The 19,059-nt window shown below is 47.2% G+C and overlaps 1 protein-coding gene across 1 annotated transcript in view; it reads left to right on the top strand.

Annotated features, from left to right (window-relative positions):
- Nucleotides 1–17,290, top strand: part of LOC142244242 (uncharacterized) — a 127,286-nt gene extending 109,996 nt beyond the window's left edge. The window contains exons 6-9 of the mRNA XM_075316477.1: nt 10,851–11,081; nt 14,171–14,239; nt 15,650–15,931; nt 17,220–17,290. Coding sequence (XP_075172592.1) covers nt 10,851–11,081; nt 14,171–14,239; nt 15,650–15,931; nt 17,220–17,290 — 653 coding nt within the window. The remainder of the gene's footprint in view (nt 1–10,850; nt 11,082–14,170; nt 14,240–15,649; nt 15,932–17,219) is intronic.
- Nucleotides 17,291–19,059: the final 1,769 nt, after the last annotated feature.

Here is a 19,059-nt window from a genome sequence, read left to right as displayed (position 1 = left end):
AAAATTATTAATTCACAATGTTTACTGGTTCTCATTGAGGGGCAATGCATATGCAAATTAGCTCTCATCCAGAACGAAGAAGGAATAATACTGTCTTTATACTACCACATATAGGTAACTTCCATATAAGTCAAATAAGTTTGACTCATAAGAGAAATATGTTTAGAAATATTAGGTAAACTAAACACCCATCTGTATTGAAATGGTAATAAATGAAACTACATGATTTATACCTCTAAAAATAAATGACTATCTTTAGTGGTCTTAGCATGTTGCTTTTAAATAAAATAGAATAATTATGAGACAGGGATTTTCATTATTATAAGTAATGTAACATGGCATTTGGTATGCATAACAAAGGTAGTGTAAACCTGGATGCCTGTTCTAGTACTTGTAGTGCCATAAGTAGAGATGAGTGATCCTGATCGGCAAAGATTGAAAAATATTAAAATCGTACATTCTTTAGCCAGATCGGAATCGGACATCCGATTTACCTTAAAAGTCGGCGATCTTGCAAAGGATCAGTAAACGTTCACATGGCAAAAAACATCCTCTCCCTGCCCATCACAGCCATGTCAATTATTGGCATGATTGCAAAAGGTCACTGAAAAAAAAGGATGCAAAAAGGTTAAAGCAGAACATACTTACTGAGTCCCCGTGGCTGCAGCGCTACCGCAGGGTCCGATAATTATCTGTTATCCATATTGATAGCTTTCATCATTCACCAGCATCTCTAATTGGCTGCTGTCAGACCCCCCAGTCAATGTCTATGATTGGATGAAATCACAGATGCTGTGTGCGGGTCTCTATCGTGGTATAAAATAAATAAATAAAACAATTGGAGTAGGGACCCCCTGTATTGATACCAGCACAGATAAAGCCACGGGTACAGGTTGCAACCCCCAGCCATGCACTTATATTGGCTGTGTATCAAAATAGGAGGAAATGCAGGCGTTTTTATTTTTGTTTTTTTAATTATTTGCATTAATACATAATTTAAAAAAAACAGCATGCGTTACACCCCCCCCCCCCCAATTTTGATACCCAGCCAAGATATAGTTGTCGCGGGCGGGGAGGAGGGTGTCAGCTTTGCGCTCACCCCCCTGCTCGGGTCCGGCTGCGGCTGCTCAGTGGTGGCTCGAGCGGTGGGCCGGATCCCGGGGGTTCTCGAGCGGCGCTCCTCGCCTGTGAGTGAAAGGGGATTTTGGGTGTAGGGATTGGTTATTGTCCGTGACGCCACCCACGGTTGTGGTGAGTTGTTGACACCACCTCTGCTCTGTGTGGGGATCCCGGGAGTGATGGTGTGAAGCAGCAAGTTGTTGTGTTGCCCCTCCGTGGGTAGGGGTTGGTGATCCCGGGGCCCAGTGATGAGGTGGGAGATGCAGGGCTTGGTGGGCGCAGGGACGCGGGGGCAGCGTTGTGCCTTGCGGCACTGTGGTACTCGCTCAGCCTGAGACGATGACACAGTTCTTGGTAAAACACACGGCTGGAAAGACGGTTCCCACGGATGGCTGCACTTGCTACCCCAGTAGGTGACGGTGATGTCCCTTTTCCTGCACCTAATGTTGTTGATGGTTTCGATGGGTTCCCACCGGTAACCCGCTCCCCAGCTTCAAGCTGGACCGGAGGAGCTCTACTCTTTGCCCGCAGGCGCTGGCCCTTAGAAGCTGGTGCCCTGGCGGTGGCGGTGTCTCTATTTTAATGGTTGGGCTGTTGCCTTCAATCGGGACTTGGCTGTTGGGAGACAGACGTCCCCTTCACTGACGGATTTGGCAAATTGTGGCGACTCCTAGCCTTGCCGGGGTCCGAGAGGCCCCTGCCCTGGTGCTGACTGTTCCTTGTACACTGCTCCAGACCGCCGGGTCACCACCCGTCCGCGGTCCTTCCAGGAACCTCCGAGCAGTCACCCCTGCGGACAATCACCGCCGTCTGCTGACCTTGCTGTCTCAGTCCGGGGCACACACCCGAACCAGCTTCAGGCTTTCTTACTGTCACTTTTACTCCTTTACTCCAGTTTTCTCCTTTGCTCCTCTACCACTTCACTTCCTTCTACTTTCACTTCCTTAACTGTTCAGCCTGGTTCTTCCCGCCTCCAGAGCTGTGAACTCCTCGGTGGGCGGAGCCAACCGCCTGGCCCACCCCCTGGTGTGAACATCAGCCCCTGGAGGAAGGCAACAAGGATTTTTGGGTTAGCTGGTGTGCCTAACTGGGGTGTAGGGTGTGGTGGTGCAATGACCTGTGACCCCTGGCTTGCCCAGGGCGTCACATTCCCCCTTAGCAAAATGCAGACCGTCCGCGGGCTGCCCGTCCAACATCGGTTTTATTTTTCTGTAAAGGTATAAAAGGTAAACGGTAACATATTTACATTTTTAATACTTCTTCCCATAACGGGAGGCACTTTACTTAAACGTTGCAAACGGTTTACAGTTACGGTTTCCGCTCTCTCCCACCCAAGCAACCTGGCCCTGATGCTGCCCCTAAAACCCAGGCAGCACCCCTTGTCCCCAAGTCCAGCACACGTTACCCGAGCGGGATCTGTCCTTCCCCTCCAGAGGGTAGCCACCAGTTCCTGTGGTGGCTGGGCCCCAGCCGGCTCTACTGCGGGCCCTCCATCCAACCTGCCTCTCCGGAGGCGGCAATGCGGAAAATGGTAACGGCAAACAACTTATTTACAAGCCACTTAACGATTGTGGTTGCCCTGCAAGTTCACGGGCTTGTCCATGAGCAGTTCCTCATGCATAACTTTTTAAACGGTCCCCACGGGGACAACGGTGTCGGCAACGGCCGGTTTCCTCAATCACGGTAGGACAATCAGGTTACTGTTCGGTAATCTTTTTCATCATTTTTCAATAAACTTTCACACAAACTCAAACAAACTTTGGTGGTCCCAACGGGGACTGGACAACGGTGCTCCGCTGACCTTACTGGGCATTTTTGTCCTCCTCACCCGGCTCGGGGTGGAAGAACACGGGCACCAGCCCCTCCAGTGCATAGCAAGCACGGCGCGGAAGGGCCGCCCGATACCCGTTGTTTCCACTTCGGGGGACATATGTGGCCTCCATGCCATGCAGAGCAACAACTCCCTCATCTTCCTCCGACACGGGCTCGGTGTCAGGCCCGGAGCCGCTATCTTCTGCCCCTCCGCCAAGTGGATTGCTGTCAGCGGCCGCAGCCTCCAGGCTCGCCACTCTCCCCGCCGCAGTCACAGAGGGGTGCACGCCCGACGGGCCAGGTGCGGTGCAGCGTGCGAGCGAGTAGGACGGAGGTAACACAGGAGCCAGGGGCAGACCGGGTCCCTCAGCCGCAGCGGCCGGTCCCTCGGGGACACAGGGGCGTGGGTCACTCTCCAGCTCCTCCATCACGGCCTCCACTCCATACACTCGTGCCACAGCAACTAGCGCCTCCACCTCCGCGGCCCACTGCTCCATCAGCCCGCCGATCTGACTCTGGTAGTGACGGCAGATCCTCGCCGCCCGGGCCCTCAGCCATGCCGCTGTTCCAGACACCAGCTCGGTAGTCTCTGCAGAACTAGGTGGGGCGGACATTTCTCGTTAGGGTCGGTGGACCGGGGAGTCCCAGTGTCTTTGCTTGCACCGCCACATTCACATGCATCCAGCCACCATCGCGTCCCCCTTAGCTCTTTCCGGCCCCTCCTCTCTCGGGGCGGGGTTTTGGCCTTCGCGCCTCTGCTACTCGAGAAGACGCTCGAGCGGGAACTTTTCGCGCCAAAGATGGTGGCTTCTGGAATTTTTTACTGCCGGACACCTCCGGCGGTAACAAGGCGCACTTCTACCAGATGGCAGAGCGGTAAGATCCTGTTCGTGACGCCAAGTTGTCGCGGGCGGGGAGGAGGGTGTCAGCACTGCGCTCACCCCCCTGCTCGGGTCCGGCTGCGGCTGCTCAGTGGTGGCTCGAGCGGTGGGCCGGATCCCGGGGGTTCTCGAGCGGCGCTCCTCGCCCGTGAGTGAAAGGGGATTTTGGGTGTAGGGATTGGTTATTGTCCGTGACGCCACCCACGGTTGTGGTGAGTTGTTGACACCACCGCTGCTCTGTGTGGGGATCCCGGGAGTGATGGTGTGAAGCAGCAAGTTATTGTGTTGCCCCTCCGTGGGTAGGGGTTGGTGATCCCGGGGCCCAGTGATGAGGTGGGAGATGCAGGGCTTGGTGGGCGCAGGGACGCGGGGGCAGCGCTGTGCCTTGCGGCACTGTGGTACTCGCTCAGCCTGAGACGATGACACAGTTCTCGGTAAAACACACGGCTGGAAAGACAGTTCCCACGGACGGCTGCACTTGCTTCCCCAGTAGGTGACGGTGATGTCCCTTTTCCTGCACCTAATGTTGTTGATGGTTTCGATGGGTTCCCACCGGTAACCCGCTCCCCGGCTTCAAGCTGGACCGGAGGAGCTCTACTCTTTGCCCACAGGCGCTGGCCCTTAGAAACTGGTGCCCTGGCGGTGGCGGTGTCTCTATTTTAATGGTTGGGCTGTTGCCTTCAATCGGGACTTGGCTGTTGGGAGACAGACATCCCCTTCACTGACGGATTTGGCAAATTGTGGTGACTCCTAGCCTTGCCGGGGTCTGAGAGGCCCCTGCCCTGGTGTTGACTGTTCCTTGTACACTGCTCCAGACCGCCGGGTCACCACCCGTCCGCGGTCCTTCCAGGAACCTCCGAGCAGTCACCCCTGCGGACAATCACCGCCGTCTGCTGACCTTGCTGTCTCAGTCCGGGGCACACACCCGGACCAGCTCCAGGCTTTCTTACTGTCACTTTTACTCCTTTACTCCAGTTTTCTCCTTTGCTCCTCTACCACTTCACTTCCTTCTACTTTCACTTCCTTAACTGTTCAGCCTGGTTCTTCCCGCCTCCAGAGCTGTGAACTCCTCGGTGGGTGGAGCCAACCGCCTGGCCCACCCCCTGGTGTGAACATCAGCCCCTGGAGGAAGGCAACAAGGATTTTTGGGTTAGCTGGTGTGCCTAACTGGGGTGTAGGGTGTGGTGGTGCAATGACCTGTGACCCCTGGCTTGCCCAGGGCGTCACAATAGCCCAAAAGCTGGGGGCTGGTATCCATGCTTATTGGCCTCCCTCAACCTAAAAATAGCAGCCTACATCTGCCCGTTAGATGTGGCAATCCAGGCACCTTACCTGGCTCTTCCTGATTGCACTGGTGTGGTGACGATCAGGGTAATAAGCAGTTATTGTCAGTTCAAAGCTGCTAATAAGCCCTAGTTTAGTGATGAGAGGCATCTATGACACCCCCACATTACTAATCTGTAGGTGAAAGTAAATAAACACAAAAATTGAAAAAAATCATTTATTTGAAATAAAAGACAAAAAAACCTCCCTATTTCACCACTTTACTAACCCCAAAAAGACCCCTGTAGGTCCCACGCAATCCACATGAGGTCCCGTGATGATTGCAGCTCTGGTACATTATTGAAGACACAGCACACGATCATGAAACATGACTGAATGCTGTGAGCTTCAAACAGAGACTGAGCTGCAGCGATGAGCGGTGACATCACTCAGGTAGGTTGCAGTCACAACTGGAGTTTCCCAAGGCACTCCACCTGTTACTGCAGGTAACCTGACCTCAGGTGACCTCAATGAACTCTCACTGAGCTCACAGACCTACATCCTCTGGCAGAAAACCACTTTTTTTTTGCCAAAAGATGCAGATTTGGTGCCGAAATTTTTACACCATATTCTTACACCCAATCTACACCTCCTGGCAAAAAAATGCATTGTTACTGCTTGCAGTATAATGTGGTAAAGATGTGTGTGTGTGTGTGTGGGGGGGGGGGGGTTGCCAGGAGCTGTAGATTGGGTGCAGGAATATGGTGTAAAAAATTTGAGCACCAAATCTGCATCTCTTGGCAAAAAAATGCACAAAAACGATTTTGACACCGTTACTATGCAGTTTTCTTCAAGGAGGTGCTCATTTGGTGCTGAAATCAGGTACAGGCATTTCAGTACCAAATTTGCACCTCCTGGAAGAAAACTGCACTGAAACAGCATCAACATTGTTTATGTGGGTTTTTTTTATTGCCAAGAGATGCAGATTTGGTGCTTAAATTTTTACACCAAATTGCTGCACCCAATCTACACCTCCTGGTAAAAAAACGCATCACTACCGCATCATACCGCATGTGGTAGTGATGCAGTGTTTGGGGTTTTCTTGCCAGGAGGTGTAGATTGGGTGCAGGAATATAGTTTAATAATTTCAGCACTAAATCTGCATTTCTGGCAGAAAAAAACACCGTTTTCTGCCACAAGGTGCAGGTCTGTGAACTCAGTGAGCATTCATTGAGGTCTCCTGAGGTCAGGTTACCTGTTGTCACAGGTGGAGGGCAATGGGAACCTCTAGCTGTGACCACAACTAAGCTGAGTGATGTCACTGTTGAAAATTGGGGCTCCTTCTCTGCCTGAAGCTCACAGCATTCAGTCATGTTCCCTTGATTGTGCACTGTGCCTTCAGTAATGTAACAGAGCTGCAATCATTGTGGGACCTCATGTGGATTACCTTGGACCTGGGTGTTTTGGGGGTTAATAAAGTGGTGAAAGAGGGTGTTGTTGTCTTTTATTTCAAATACATTTTCGGTGTTTGTCTTTATTTTATGTTTTCACTTAATTATTAGTAATGAAGGGTCTCATAGACACCCCCCATTACTAATCTAGGGCTTAGTGGCAGCTTTGAGCTGACATTAACCCCTTATTACCCCAATTGCCACCGCACCAGGACAATCAGGATGAGCCGGGTAAAGTGCTGGGATCTAATGAATGCGGCAATCTTGGGAGGCTGCAGGCTGCTATTTGTAGGCTGGTGGAAGGCCAATAAGAATTGGTTTCCCCAGCCAGTGAATAACAGACCCCAGATGTCAGGCTTTATCATAGCTGGGTATCAAAATTGTAGGGGGGGACCGCATGCTGTTTTTTTAAATTATTTATTTATTTAAATAATTTAAGAAAAAATTAACATGCAGTTCCTCTTATTTTGATACAGATGCCAAGATAAGCGGGGCTTCAGCCTGTAGCTGTGGCTTTACCTGGGGGGAACTTACAGCAATTGTTTTATTTATTTAATTATTTATTATTTATTTAATTAAATATCACCAGTATAAGAACACAGACAGTGAGTGATTCCAACCAATCACAGACGCTGTATCAGAGGAGGAGGGCAGGATCCAATGGCAGCCAATTAGAGACTCCAGATGAGAGATAATTATCGGACCCGGAATTAGCACTGCAGCTGAATTGCTGCTTTAACCTTTTTTATTTTCTTTCTTTTATAGACCCCCTACACTATTTTACAACACATCATTTTTGCCTCTCACTGAATTGAATAGGTTTGGCTAGGATCGAGTATCCGATCGGCGATCTCAGGTGGGCTTGTTGATCCTGAACCGATCCGAACCTTGACATGGTTGCTCACCTCTAGCCACAAGGCTTTTTAGGGCATTCCAGGGAAAGGTTTGACAGATAGATGGGGAGACAGGTGGGTCTGGCTATCCACATACCTCATACCACATCCACATACATGGTTGTGTCTGATGTGTCAAAATGGAAACTGATTGTTTGACATATCTGCATTGAAGGAAGGCTGTGGTGTCTCCAGGAGGGAGAGAGAGGAATAGCTTGTTCAGACTGGAACCATATGAAGAGGTTGTGAAATCTCCGGATGGAATCCTCTATAAGAAAGAGGGGGTTCACTTCTTCTGACCAGGGTCAGTGTATGAAGATTTGTGATACCTCTGGAAGGAATCTCTGGAGTAGGATGTGTATGATGATCAAGGTCAGTGAATGTAGGCTAATATAGCACCACTGGGATACTTCTGTGGAGAAGTATCCGAACCTGTGCAGGCATAGCGCAGGTTAAATGGACTGCAAATCATGTGATGTTTTGTGAAGCTGAAGAAAGGGTTATGTTCCTGATGAGTGGTTTATGTGAGTTTTAATAAACCGGTTGGACTTTTAAATGAAAGCGTTTCTGTGTGCTACCTAAAACAGCAAGCTGAGTAATCCCATGATATTTGGTGCTAGAATGCAGGCAGCGTACCAGGAAACACGTTTAGTGGCTAAAGAGTGTTGTTTGCTTTGGATTGGTGGGTCCACAAAGATTCTCTACATGATACTGTGGCGCCCTGGACTAGCCAGGTCGTCACAGGTAACACTCAAACACCCTCACCCCCACTAGACAGTAACATTAGCCAAACAAAACCCTTGTTGCCTCCCTCCAGGGTCTGATGTCCACACCAGGTGGGGTGGAGCCAAGCGGTTGGCCCCACCCACCAAGGAGTTCACAGGCCTGGAGGCGGGAAAAGTGACAGTTGAGTGTTGGAGTTTGAAGAGTGAGGAGTAAACACTTGGGTGTCTGGGTTTGTGGCCCAGGCACTGACAGCAAGGTTGGCAGACGGTGGTGGCCGTCTGCAGGAGTGGTGAAGCAACGCGGAACCGTAGGACCGGGGTTGGGCGGTATCTATACACCGGGGAGCGGACTACCATTGGGGATCCATAGTAGTCAAACAAGTACATCAAGGTGCAGGGAAAGACAGCCACCATCACCTGTCCGAGGAGAGACACTGCAGCCGGCTGCGGGACCCGTCCATCCAGCTGTTTGGTTTATCGAGGACTTTGTGCATCTCTTACTGAGTGAGTACACCCGTGCCATCCGGCACCGTGCTGCGCTGTCCCTGCAACCCTGCACCTCACCAACCCTGCCTCCCCGTCACATCACCGGGCCCCGGGACCACCGACCCCTACCCACGGAGGAAGAAAACAACATCCCAGCTGCTCCCTACCATCGCTCCCAGGATCCCCGTCACCAGCAGCGGTGGTGCCCATCTGTCGCGGGCGGGGAGGACGCTGCTGCGCTGCGCTCGCTAACGCTTGGGTCCGGCGCCGCTGCGATGGCTGCTCGGTGTCTCGAGCGGTGGGCCGGATCCGGGGGCTCGAGCGGCGCTCCTCGCCCGTGAGTGAAAGGGGGTAGTTTGGTTTGGGGATTTGGTCCGTGACGCCACCCACGGGTTGTGGTGAGGTTGGACACCACCGCTGCTGGTGATGGGGATCCCGGGAGCGATGGTAGGGAGCAGCTGGATGTTGTTCCCCCCTCCGTGGGTAGGGGTTGGTGGTTCCGGGGTCCGGTGAGGTGACGGGGAGGCAGGGTTGGCAAGGTGCAGGGTCGCCTGAACTGCGCAGCGCGGGGCCGGACGGCACGGTTGTACTCACTCAGCCACAAATGTACGCAAAGTCTCTGGTAAACCAAACATCTGGATGGATGGGTCCCACAGCCGGCTGCTGCAGTCTCTCCTGGATGGTTAGTGGTGGCTGCCTTTCCCTGCACCGTTGTTTGTTCGGTCTCGATGGATTCCCACCGGTAACCCGCTCCCCAGCGCATATATGTGCTGGAGGAGCCCTTTTGCCCGCAGGCTCTGGCCCTTGGAACTCTAGCTGTGGCGGTAGCTGTATTTCCTTCTGCTGGTCGGACGGTTGCCTTCAATCGGGTCTTGGCTGTTAGGAAACCCCTAGGGTTCCGGTCACTGATGGATTTGACCTCTAATGGCGACTCCAAGCCTGGTCGGGGTCCGTAGGCCCTGCCCGAGTGTGCTGGCTTCTCTTCGCTCCCCGGTTCGGTACCGGCGGGCCACCGCCCATCCCCGGTCCTACGGTTCCGCATTGATCTGCCTCTCCTGCAGACGGCCACCACCGTCTGCCAACCTTGCTCTTAGTGCCCGGGCCACACACCCGGACACGGTCAGTTTGCTCCTCTCCTACCACTTCCCTAACTGAACTCTCCTTCTCTCTCACTCTCTCACTGCTCTGACTTCCTTTCCCGCCTCCAGGACTGTGTATTCCTCAGTGGGTGGGGCAAACCGCCTGGCTCCACCCCACCTGGTGTGGACATCAGCCCCTGGAGTGAGGCAACAAGGATTTTGTGTCTGGCTGATGTGCCTGTCTCAGGGTGGGGGTGTGTGTTGTAGTACCTGTGACGACCTGGCTAGTCCAGGGCGCAACATTTCCCCTTGGTTAAATGCAGACCGTTCGCGGGCTGCCCGTTCATCAACTGTTTTATTTTTATTTTTTAACTGTAAAAATAATAAATAACATGTAACGGTAAACATTAAGCATACTTCAGGTCATCTTGAACGTTGCAAAAACACATATATTTAAATTTTTAATAACAACGGACGGCTTCTGCTCTCCCACCCAAGCAACCTAGCCCTGATGCTGCCCCTAAGAAGTGGGCAGCACCCCTTGACCCACAAAGATTCCTGGAATGGAGCAGCATATTCAAATGAAATAGAGGAGCTGAAAACGTTCTTGGTGGAGAACAGTGTGCAGAAGAAGCAGGAGCAACACCAGCAGCAGGGGACTGGCAGACAGAGGTGCCAGGAAGTACAATGACAGCAACAGGAGCTGTGACAGCAACAGAGGGAGATGTTGGAGTGTCTTGATGAGACAGCAATGGACCAGTTTGTGCAGCTCTTTGTGGCTCCAGTGCAGAGCACTGAGGAACTATACAGACTGGTGCCTGATAATTCCCTTCCCTATACCTCGCATATACTACGGTGCCCAACAGGGGGTTGTTGCATAAAAGAGGGTGGTTCCCCAAAAGCAGGAGGTGGCCTTAAAGGGGGTGAATACCTAAAAGGGGTTTATACTCAGAAGGGGGCAGAGCATCCCAAGTCTAATGGAATGTCTGCAGTAGTTACAAAGGACTCAGGGGAGGAGATAATCTGTGACGAATGTTGCGGTGGAGGTCATATAGCAGCTTGATGTCCCCTGATAAGTGAGCAGATGGATAGTAGCAGGGGATGATTATGTCCATTCTATGTAAGTCCGCCTGCATTTTAGACTACCATTCCAATGAAGGGCCACAAGTGTGTTCTGTGGAAGTGAATGGAGAATGTGTGATTGCACTGTTAGATGCAGGGAGCTTGGTGACTCTAGTGAGGGTCACACTGGATATCTACTTGATTCCCAGAAGGAAGATGAAAGTCAGTTGCAGTCATGGGGACGTTAAAGAATATCCAGTGTCTAGAGTGATCATTGAGACGAACAAGCTGATTGAGTCTGTTGATGTTGGTATAGTTTCAGAACTACCATTGTGCTACCTCCAACACCAAGCTGAGTGAGTAACGCCATCATATTTAGGCTACATTCACATGATCGTTCCGTTTTTGCAGGGCGCAAAAAACGGTCCGTTTTTTTCACGGATGCATTGGTGTGGCATCCGTGTGACATCCGTTCTGTATACGGTCCGTGTGTCATCCGTGTGTCATCCGTGTGCCTTCCATTTCTTTTGCGGACCGCAAAAAGCGGAAGCAGCAAGAAAGAAATAGATGAGTAGATATATAGATGGATAGATAGATATAGAGACAGAGAGATAGAGGGATGAATGAATGAATAGAAGAATAGATAGATAGATGGATAGATAGATACATAATGGATAGATAGATAGATAGATGATAAAGGCATATAATGTCCTACCCCCCTGCATATTCTAAGCTGGCACCCTTTAGTGACTTTCATGTGGCACTAAAGGGTGCTTAGCCTTGTATTTAGTCAAAAAATAAATAATTAAAAAAAAATGACGTGGGGTCCCCTCTATCTTTTGTAGCCAGCTAGGGTAAAGCAAACGGCTGCAGCCTGCAAACCACAGCTGGCAGCTTCACCTTGGCTAGTAATCCAAAACAGAGGGCACCCCACGCTGTTATTTTAAGATAAATAAATAATTTAAAAAAAAACACGTTGGGTCCCCCCCAAATTGGATCACCAACCAAGGTAAAGCGGACAGCTGGGGTCTAATATTCTCAGACTAGGGAGGTCCATGGTAATTGGACTCTCCCCAGCCTAAAAATAGCAGGCCGCACCCACCGCAGAAGATGCGCCATTCCTGGTGCTTCGCACCAGCTCATCCCGCTGCCCTGGTGCGGTGGCAAATGGGGTAATATATGGGGTTGATGCCAGATGTGTAATGTCACCAGACATCAGGCCCTGGGGTTAGTGATGCACGCGTCTATCAGATACCTGACATCACCAACCCAGTCAGTAATAAAAAAAAAAAAAATAGACAACAAACACATTTTTATTTAAAAAAACACTCCCCAACACATTCCCTCTTTCACCAATTTATTAGACAGAAAAACAAATCCAGGTCTGGTGTAATCCAAGGGGGTCCCAAGACGATCCATACCATAGTCAATGTCCCAGTCAATGAACAGAATGTTCCCCATTGGCTGGGAGAGCAATGCAGTGACCTGAGCTAACATCAATAGGTTAGCCCAGGCCACTGCAGGGCATGACGAGTGCTGCTGTCAGGAGGTTAGCAAGGTACATTACCTGCGGTGATCGCTGCACTACTGACAAGCAGCGGGCATACAAGAGAGTGACAGCACTGACGTCAGGAGGGCAGGACTTCATCACCGCAGGTAAGGAACTACTTTACTAATCTCCTGATGGCAGCGCTTGTCATCCCTGCGGCTGCTGACACTGCTCTGCGGGCATATGCTGACATTGCTGTGCGGGCAGCCGCGGGGCTGGGGCTGGAGCGGGACACAGACTTCAGCGGCAGCCAACTGAAGTCACACGGAAGTGTGGGCTTCACCCAATTTTTGTGTCCAGCCAGGTATAACTAGGCAGCTGGGGACTGGAATCCACAGCGCAGGGTGGCCCAAGCTTTCTAGGCCCTCCCGTTGTGAATTGCAGACCGCAGCTGCCCCAGAAAATTGTGCTTTCATCGAAGCGCCATCTTCTGGTGCTGTATCCAACTTTTCCAGCGGCTCTGGTGTTAAGGGGTTATTACCAGCTTTGTTTTACCTGCTGGTATTAAGCCCGATATTTTTAATGTAAGACCAAGTTTGACCCGGCCATTAAGAATTTCCAATAAAAGGTTAACAAAAAGACACCACACAGAGAAAAAATACTTTGTTAGAATTAAATACACAGACACACTTAGGGACTTCATCTTTATTACTCCCTCTTACCGCTCCACGATCCTTGTCTTCTGTCTTCCTGCATGAGCTGGTGAATAGCGGCATCGGTAAACAGGGAGTTAACTTCTGCGGCTGTGGCATTACAGTGTGTGGCAGCCAATCCTTGCATGTGGGCTGACTCTGTAAAGAGTGCCAACATGCAGGGAGGAGGAGCTGAGCATGTGCCCGAGCACCAAGGACCGGCGAGCATGCTCACCCATTCCTAGTGATCACTTTAGATTGCTATACCATGGCTGGAGTAAAAGTCATACTTCCCAGAGCAAGATCTGTAGACATCGAACCAGCAATAAATACAGAGTAAACAAAAAAAATAAAATAAAATCACTATTTTATTTAACATTCTTAATAAGTGACATAGACACACAAACACTCCCGTTAAAATAGTACTCCACAGTGGGAGAGGGGCTAATATCCTACAGTTAGCTCCTGCAATGAATACAGCTCGAAAGCAGTAGTAAAAGGGGCTTTACACGTAACGACATTACTAACGACATGTCGTTGCTGTCACGGATTTCGTGATGCACATCTGGTCTCGTTAGCGACGTTGTTGCGTGTTAAACGTATGACCGACCACTAACGATCAAAATTACTCACCTAATCGACCGGGGAAGGCAGGTGCTTTCATCAGCGATATCGCTAGCGATGTCGCTGTGTGTAAAGTGGCCTTAAGTCCTGGGTTCAAGTTCTACCAAGTTCAACTGCAAGTTTGTATGTTCTCCCTTTCTTTGTATGTGTTCCCTCTAATACCCTAAAGACATACTGATGGGGAATATGAATTATGAGCCCCACTGGAAACAATGAAGATGTCTGAAAAGTGCTGTGGAATTAATGCTGCAACGTAAGTTTGTAAGATAATAAGTAAGTTTAACTGTGAATTCAGCCATATGTCAAATATCATCTACTTTGCTTGTCCAGTTATGTAGTGCTGATTTTTTTTTTACTGAAAATACATGTGGAAAATCTGCTGTATATGAGCCCACTGTGAATGTAACCTTTTGTAAAGCATAGACCATAAGTTACAGTTCAAAATCTATCCAGCCTTCTATGTTTGTTAATTCACTTTACCAAATAATAACTGATGTTGTGCTTGTTTTTTCTGCATAGACAATATATATATATTTTTAGTTATTTGGCATTTCTTGAGTTTCACACTACTAGATGCATATTTTGCAAAGCCATGATTCACTGTGCATGTTGGTGGGAGATCGTTAGCATTTCAGCAAGGTACAAGACTGATAGTGGAGCCAGGTGAGCACTTGTGTGTAGCAAACATACATATACTATTGCAAGACTTGCACATTAAATCTAAACAACACTGGGTCACAGCACCCTTTTTGGGTTAATAAATCAATTTAGATTATCGCAAAAGTATACAGTGATCTATAGTTAATACCTGGTGGTATGGTGGTATGGATGTTATGGTAAAGCACACAAGCACGAAAGCACAGAATTTCTTATATGCAGAAATGTTGTTAAGATATATATATATATATATAAATATATATATTGATATCAAATGATGTATTTTTTATCATATGTAATACCCAGTAGTATATGATATTGCTGGCCTCAATCACAAGCCATAGAGGCACATATAGTCCTGGTGTGGGTTGCATCCTGTCCCTTACCAAAAGTGACCGGCCTTGTGAAGTCTAATCTTTGTCAATAGTTGACCCTTATTGTAGTGATGTGTGTTGCTTTGATGTTCTTTGAATAATAGTTGGGATATATTTTAATTAGGTAGATTTTTATATGTAAGGAGTTGTTTTGAAAATTCATGGATTTCTGGTAGTTTCATTCAGATGAATAGAACAATCGCAGAAATGTATTTAACTAATCTATCACGTGTGACTCCATACTCACGCTGAACTTGCATGTCTGATTTTCTCATACGTGTGCTGATAGCGTTTTTCACTGACAGAACAAATAGATCATAATGGAGGAAACCGGGAGTTCAGCCGCGCTGTCACCACATCAGAATGTATTGATACTTTATGTCTTTACTCTTTCATGGACAGGTCAACGCGTTTCAGGAGTCACAGCTTCCTTCATCAGGACACAAGCAAGAAAAACATAAATTAAAATTTATGTATATATATATATATATATATATATACATATACATATATATATATATATTTATTTTTTTTCATTTATGTTTTTCTTGCTTGTTGTCCTGATGAAGGGAGCTGTGACTCCTGAAACGCGTTGACCTGTTCATGAAAGAATAAAGACATAAATTACTAATACATTCTGATGTGGTGACAGCGCGGCTGAACTCCCGGTTTTCTCTATTACGATCTATCTGCTCCACTCGGGGCTGCAGCTATTCACCTATACATCCAGTGGCTAATATACAGGTTGCTACTCTCACAACCTCCTTAGGTGAGTTTCAATCTAATACTCTCCATATCTTTAAGTGTAGTAAGACCCTATTGCGCTTCTCCTTCCACAGTTCCTGTGTTCGCACTGACAGAACACAGACACATTATATTCCACAGGACTATTCACATGTTGGCGACAAAAATTGATAAGCAGAGCAAAAATGACTTAAAACCGATAAAAAAGTTAAGCACAAGAATTAAAATCAATCTGTTTATTGAGTTTGGACTTTTACAGACTTTCTTTAATCTTAAGGCACTTTTCTCTTCCACCCAGGTGACAACAGAATCACTTCACCCTCAGTGTTTGTGTTGAAGTCTGAGAAGGAAAACCCCCTCGTGGCTTGTTTGGTGAAAGATTTCTATCCAAAGTATCTTAAAATCTATATGAATTCTACAACGAAGAGCTTTAGTCCTGACAAGGTCCCCATAAAACTGTCACCACAGGGAAAATACAGCGCTGCACTTGTGGCCAACTTGGGAACAAAAAATGTACAGTGTCAAGCCAAGCACCAGGAGAAATGGGTGACCAACATCGAGACCACTGCAAAACTGAAAGGTACAACAGTAAGGTTTTTTGATAAGTATAAGACCTTTCTATATAGTATGTCTGCACTATACAGCTCCATTACTTGGTTTAAATTGTAGTAAAAGTTGAAAGACCTAATAGATACATTCTAGTACTTTACATAAACACAAAACACACAAATTACCAGTAGGGTGGATTTCTATTTCATTCCATTTGACCAATAGTCCAATGTTGAAATGAAGATAGAGCTAATAAAATGACCCATATAAAAGCAGTGTATGGTTAGAGCAAGTCGCAAGGAAGGCAATGTACGACTTTACTCATGTTAGGAGCAATAAATGTCACTGGGTTTTAGATCATTCTTGGTAAAATTAAGGCTTCGATTCATGATTTGTGGATTTTTAAGTCCTTTTTCTTTTTTGTCTTGTAGCACCAAATTCTTTAACAAAGGGTTCATGAATTTGGCGCACACATAAGTTCTTTTTCTGTCTTTAAACTGTTTTACTACTCTTTGGCACCAAAAGTAACTTGTTTTGCAAAATGGTGCAAAAATTGCACCAAAATGATAATATACTCAAAAGTACAATGGGGAAGATTGAGTTACGCCTATTTTAGTGACTTTTTAAAAGGGAGAGATCAGGTGAAAACATCTGGAATTACTAAACTCCACCCAAAAGAAAAAACAGAAAAAACAGGCGATTACATATAAAAGGAACAAACATTTGAGCAAATGAATTGGATGCAAACAAAAAAGTCACACATCTAGACAAAAATCTGGCATGAAGGCAATGTTGAATCAGTTTAGTTTAGATTTCTCTTTTAATTATCCTTTTTACTTTAAAAAAAAAAGTATAAATAATATGATGGTTTATTTAATTGAATTGTATTTTACAAAAAATAATGACTGACAAAGAACTAGATAAGAGAGGTAATATAGTACATGGACAAATATTGTCCCCTATTCTTCAGCTCCAAGTACAAAATTTTTTGTGTGCATGCTAAGAGACTAGCTACGACAATGGAGATGGGAATAGCACAAAACCATAAGCCTCAGTATGGTCTACAGTGGCATTTTTCCATGTATTTGACACAGAGATTATACTAGTCCACAAATTATGCGATAAGGAAACCTCATGGAAAACTGAGGAGCCTCTGTGAAACGTCTATGGGATCTATAGGCATCTGTTGCCAACAAAATGTCAATGTGTATATATATATATATATATATCTATATATATATATATATAGATATATATATATATATATATAGTATACATAACAAACATTTACTGTATTTTTGGATTGTTTTGAATTACAGGTCTAAAGAATCAGAATAAAGAAAGAGACGGAGCGGACTCTGAGAAATGTCAGCAGACTTTTGGTTGGTGAAATTACATCTACATGTTCTCACACCATTACCACTTATATTGTTACAGCGCAAAGCTTTTTAATGACAGTATTAGCTACATTTCCAGATGCTAGTCAATAGTGTGAGATAATAATATTTCCGTACAATGAAAGGGTTTTTTTGCCAAAATTCAAAGCTCTAATTTGCAAGTTGTTTAAAAATTGGAGGAGGTCAATGGATCGGTCTGTTCACATGCTCCTCCACTAGCAGCCATTTTATGGATAGAAGTGATGAACAGTTTGTAAGGAAATGGATCAACCCCTTTCACGTAAATCTGTCAGTAGGATCAACCCCCCCAAGCTGTCTATATGGACATATACAGTGGGTACGGAAAGTATTCAGACCGCTTTAAATGTTTCACTCTGTTTCATTGCAGCCATTTGGTAAATTCAAAAAAGTTCATTTTTTTCCTCATTAATGTACACTCTGCACTCCATCTTGTCGGAAAAAAAACAGATATGTAGACATGACTTAGGAACGTCTGACTGGCGGCCCTATCTTGCCGTACTGACCCAAACCAGTTATCTACCTATTACCGCTTCTCAAACCAAAATAAGACACAGACTGCGTGACATTGGATGTAAAAGGCCACAGCAGTCTCGTTTATTATCACCAAAATAATCAATAACATTTTATTTATAAATATAGTAATAACTCCATAAAACATAACCACCAGCAAAGGAGGGGGTGGTAAGTGAAGAGTCCCGTTGTACATGATTGCAACACCAGCTCCACCATGTGCCCTCAGCCGCACTACACCGGCTCGAGAACACCCAGCCAAGTGTTGATCCACCATGTGACCTCAGCCGCACCACACCGGCTCGAAGACACCCAGCACATTAACATGCCCTTCTGTGACCCAGCACAACAGGGTCCCACTTTAACATGTCCCGCTGTGACCGAGCACAGCAGGGACCCACCAACCATACTGTTGCACCACCAAGGGTAACCCGTTCCTGCACTGGGTTCACCTTGCTTTTTGTGCAATCCACCGACTTCAAATACCCCCCTCCTTTACACCGACTGCTGCGAAAAGGTCAAGCCTCTTTGTCTCTCCATGTCGATCTCCAGAAATCTTGAAAAGGGCGGGTGGGCGGGACAATTCCGGACGTCTTCCAGGTAGTGAATGAACCTCCCACCTCATAATTCGGCCCTATATATACTATCCTAAAACTGACGACCCCTTGACCAATTACATGGCCCCACAGCACTTATAACTCCACCTCCCACTTTTCCCGCACAAAATGCCCTACACCTTAACCCCTTGCTAACCCTCAGGCCTAGCATCCCTCCTCAGTCATGTTGCCCTCCCTTGAGCCCCTTCAGGGCAGGCGCCCGGGCTTTTCTTTTTTGCAAATTTATTAAACAAGAAAAACTGAAATATCACATGGTCATAAGCATTCAGACCCTTGGCTCAGTATTGAGTAGAAACACCCTTTTGAGCTAGTACAGCCATGAGTCTTCTTGGGAATGATACAACAAGTTTTTCACACCTGGATTTGGGGATCCTATGTCATTCTTCAGCCATTTTCAGGACTCTCCAGAGATGCTCAATTGGGATAGAAAAAAGTTTGTTTAAAAGAACTAAGAGTCCTCAGTAGTTGATACCTTTTAATGGCAAACTGAAAAGATGGTAATAATAGCAAGCTTTCGAGACTACTCAGGTCTCTTCATCAGGCATGGTATGCCTGATGAAGAGACCTGAGTAGTCTCAAAAGCTAGCTACTATTACCATCTTTTCAGTTAGCCA

This window comes from Anomaloglossus baeobatrachus, chromosome 1 (genome assembly GCF_048569485.1).
Source record: "Anomaloglossus baeobatrachus isolate aAnoBae1 chromosome 1, aAnoBae1.hap1, whole genome shotgun sequence".
Lineage (NCBI taxonomy): Eukaryota > Metazoa > Chordata > Amphibia > Anura > Aromobatidae > Anomaloglossus > Anomaloglossus baeobatrachus.
This window is presented reverse-complemented; position numbering and strand designations above follow the sequence as displayed.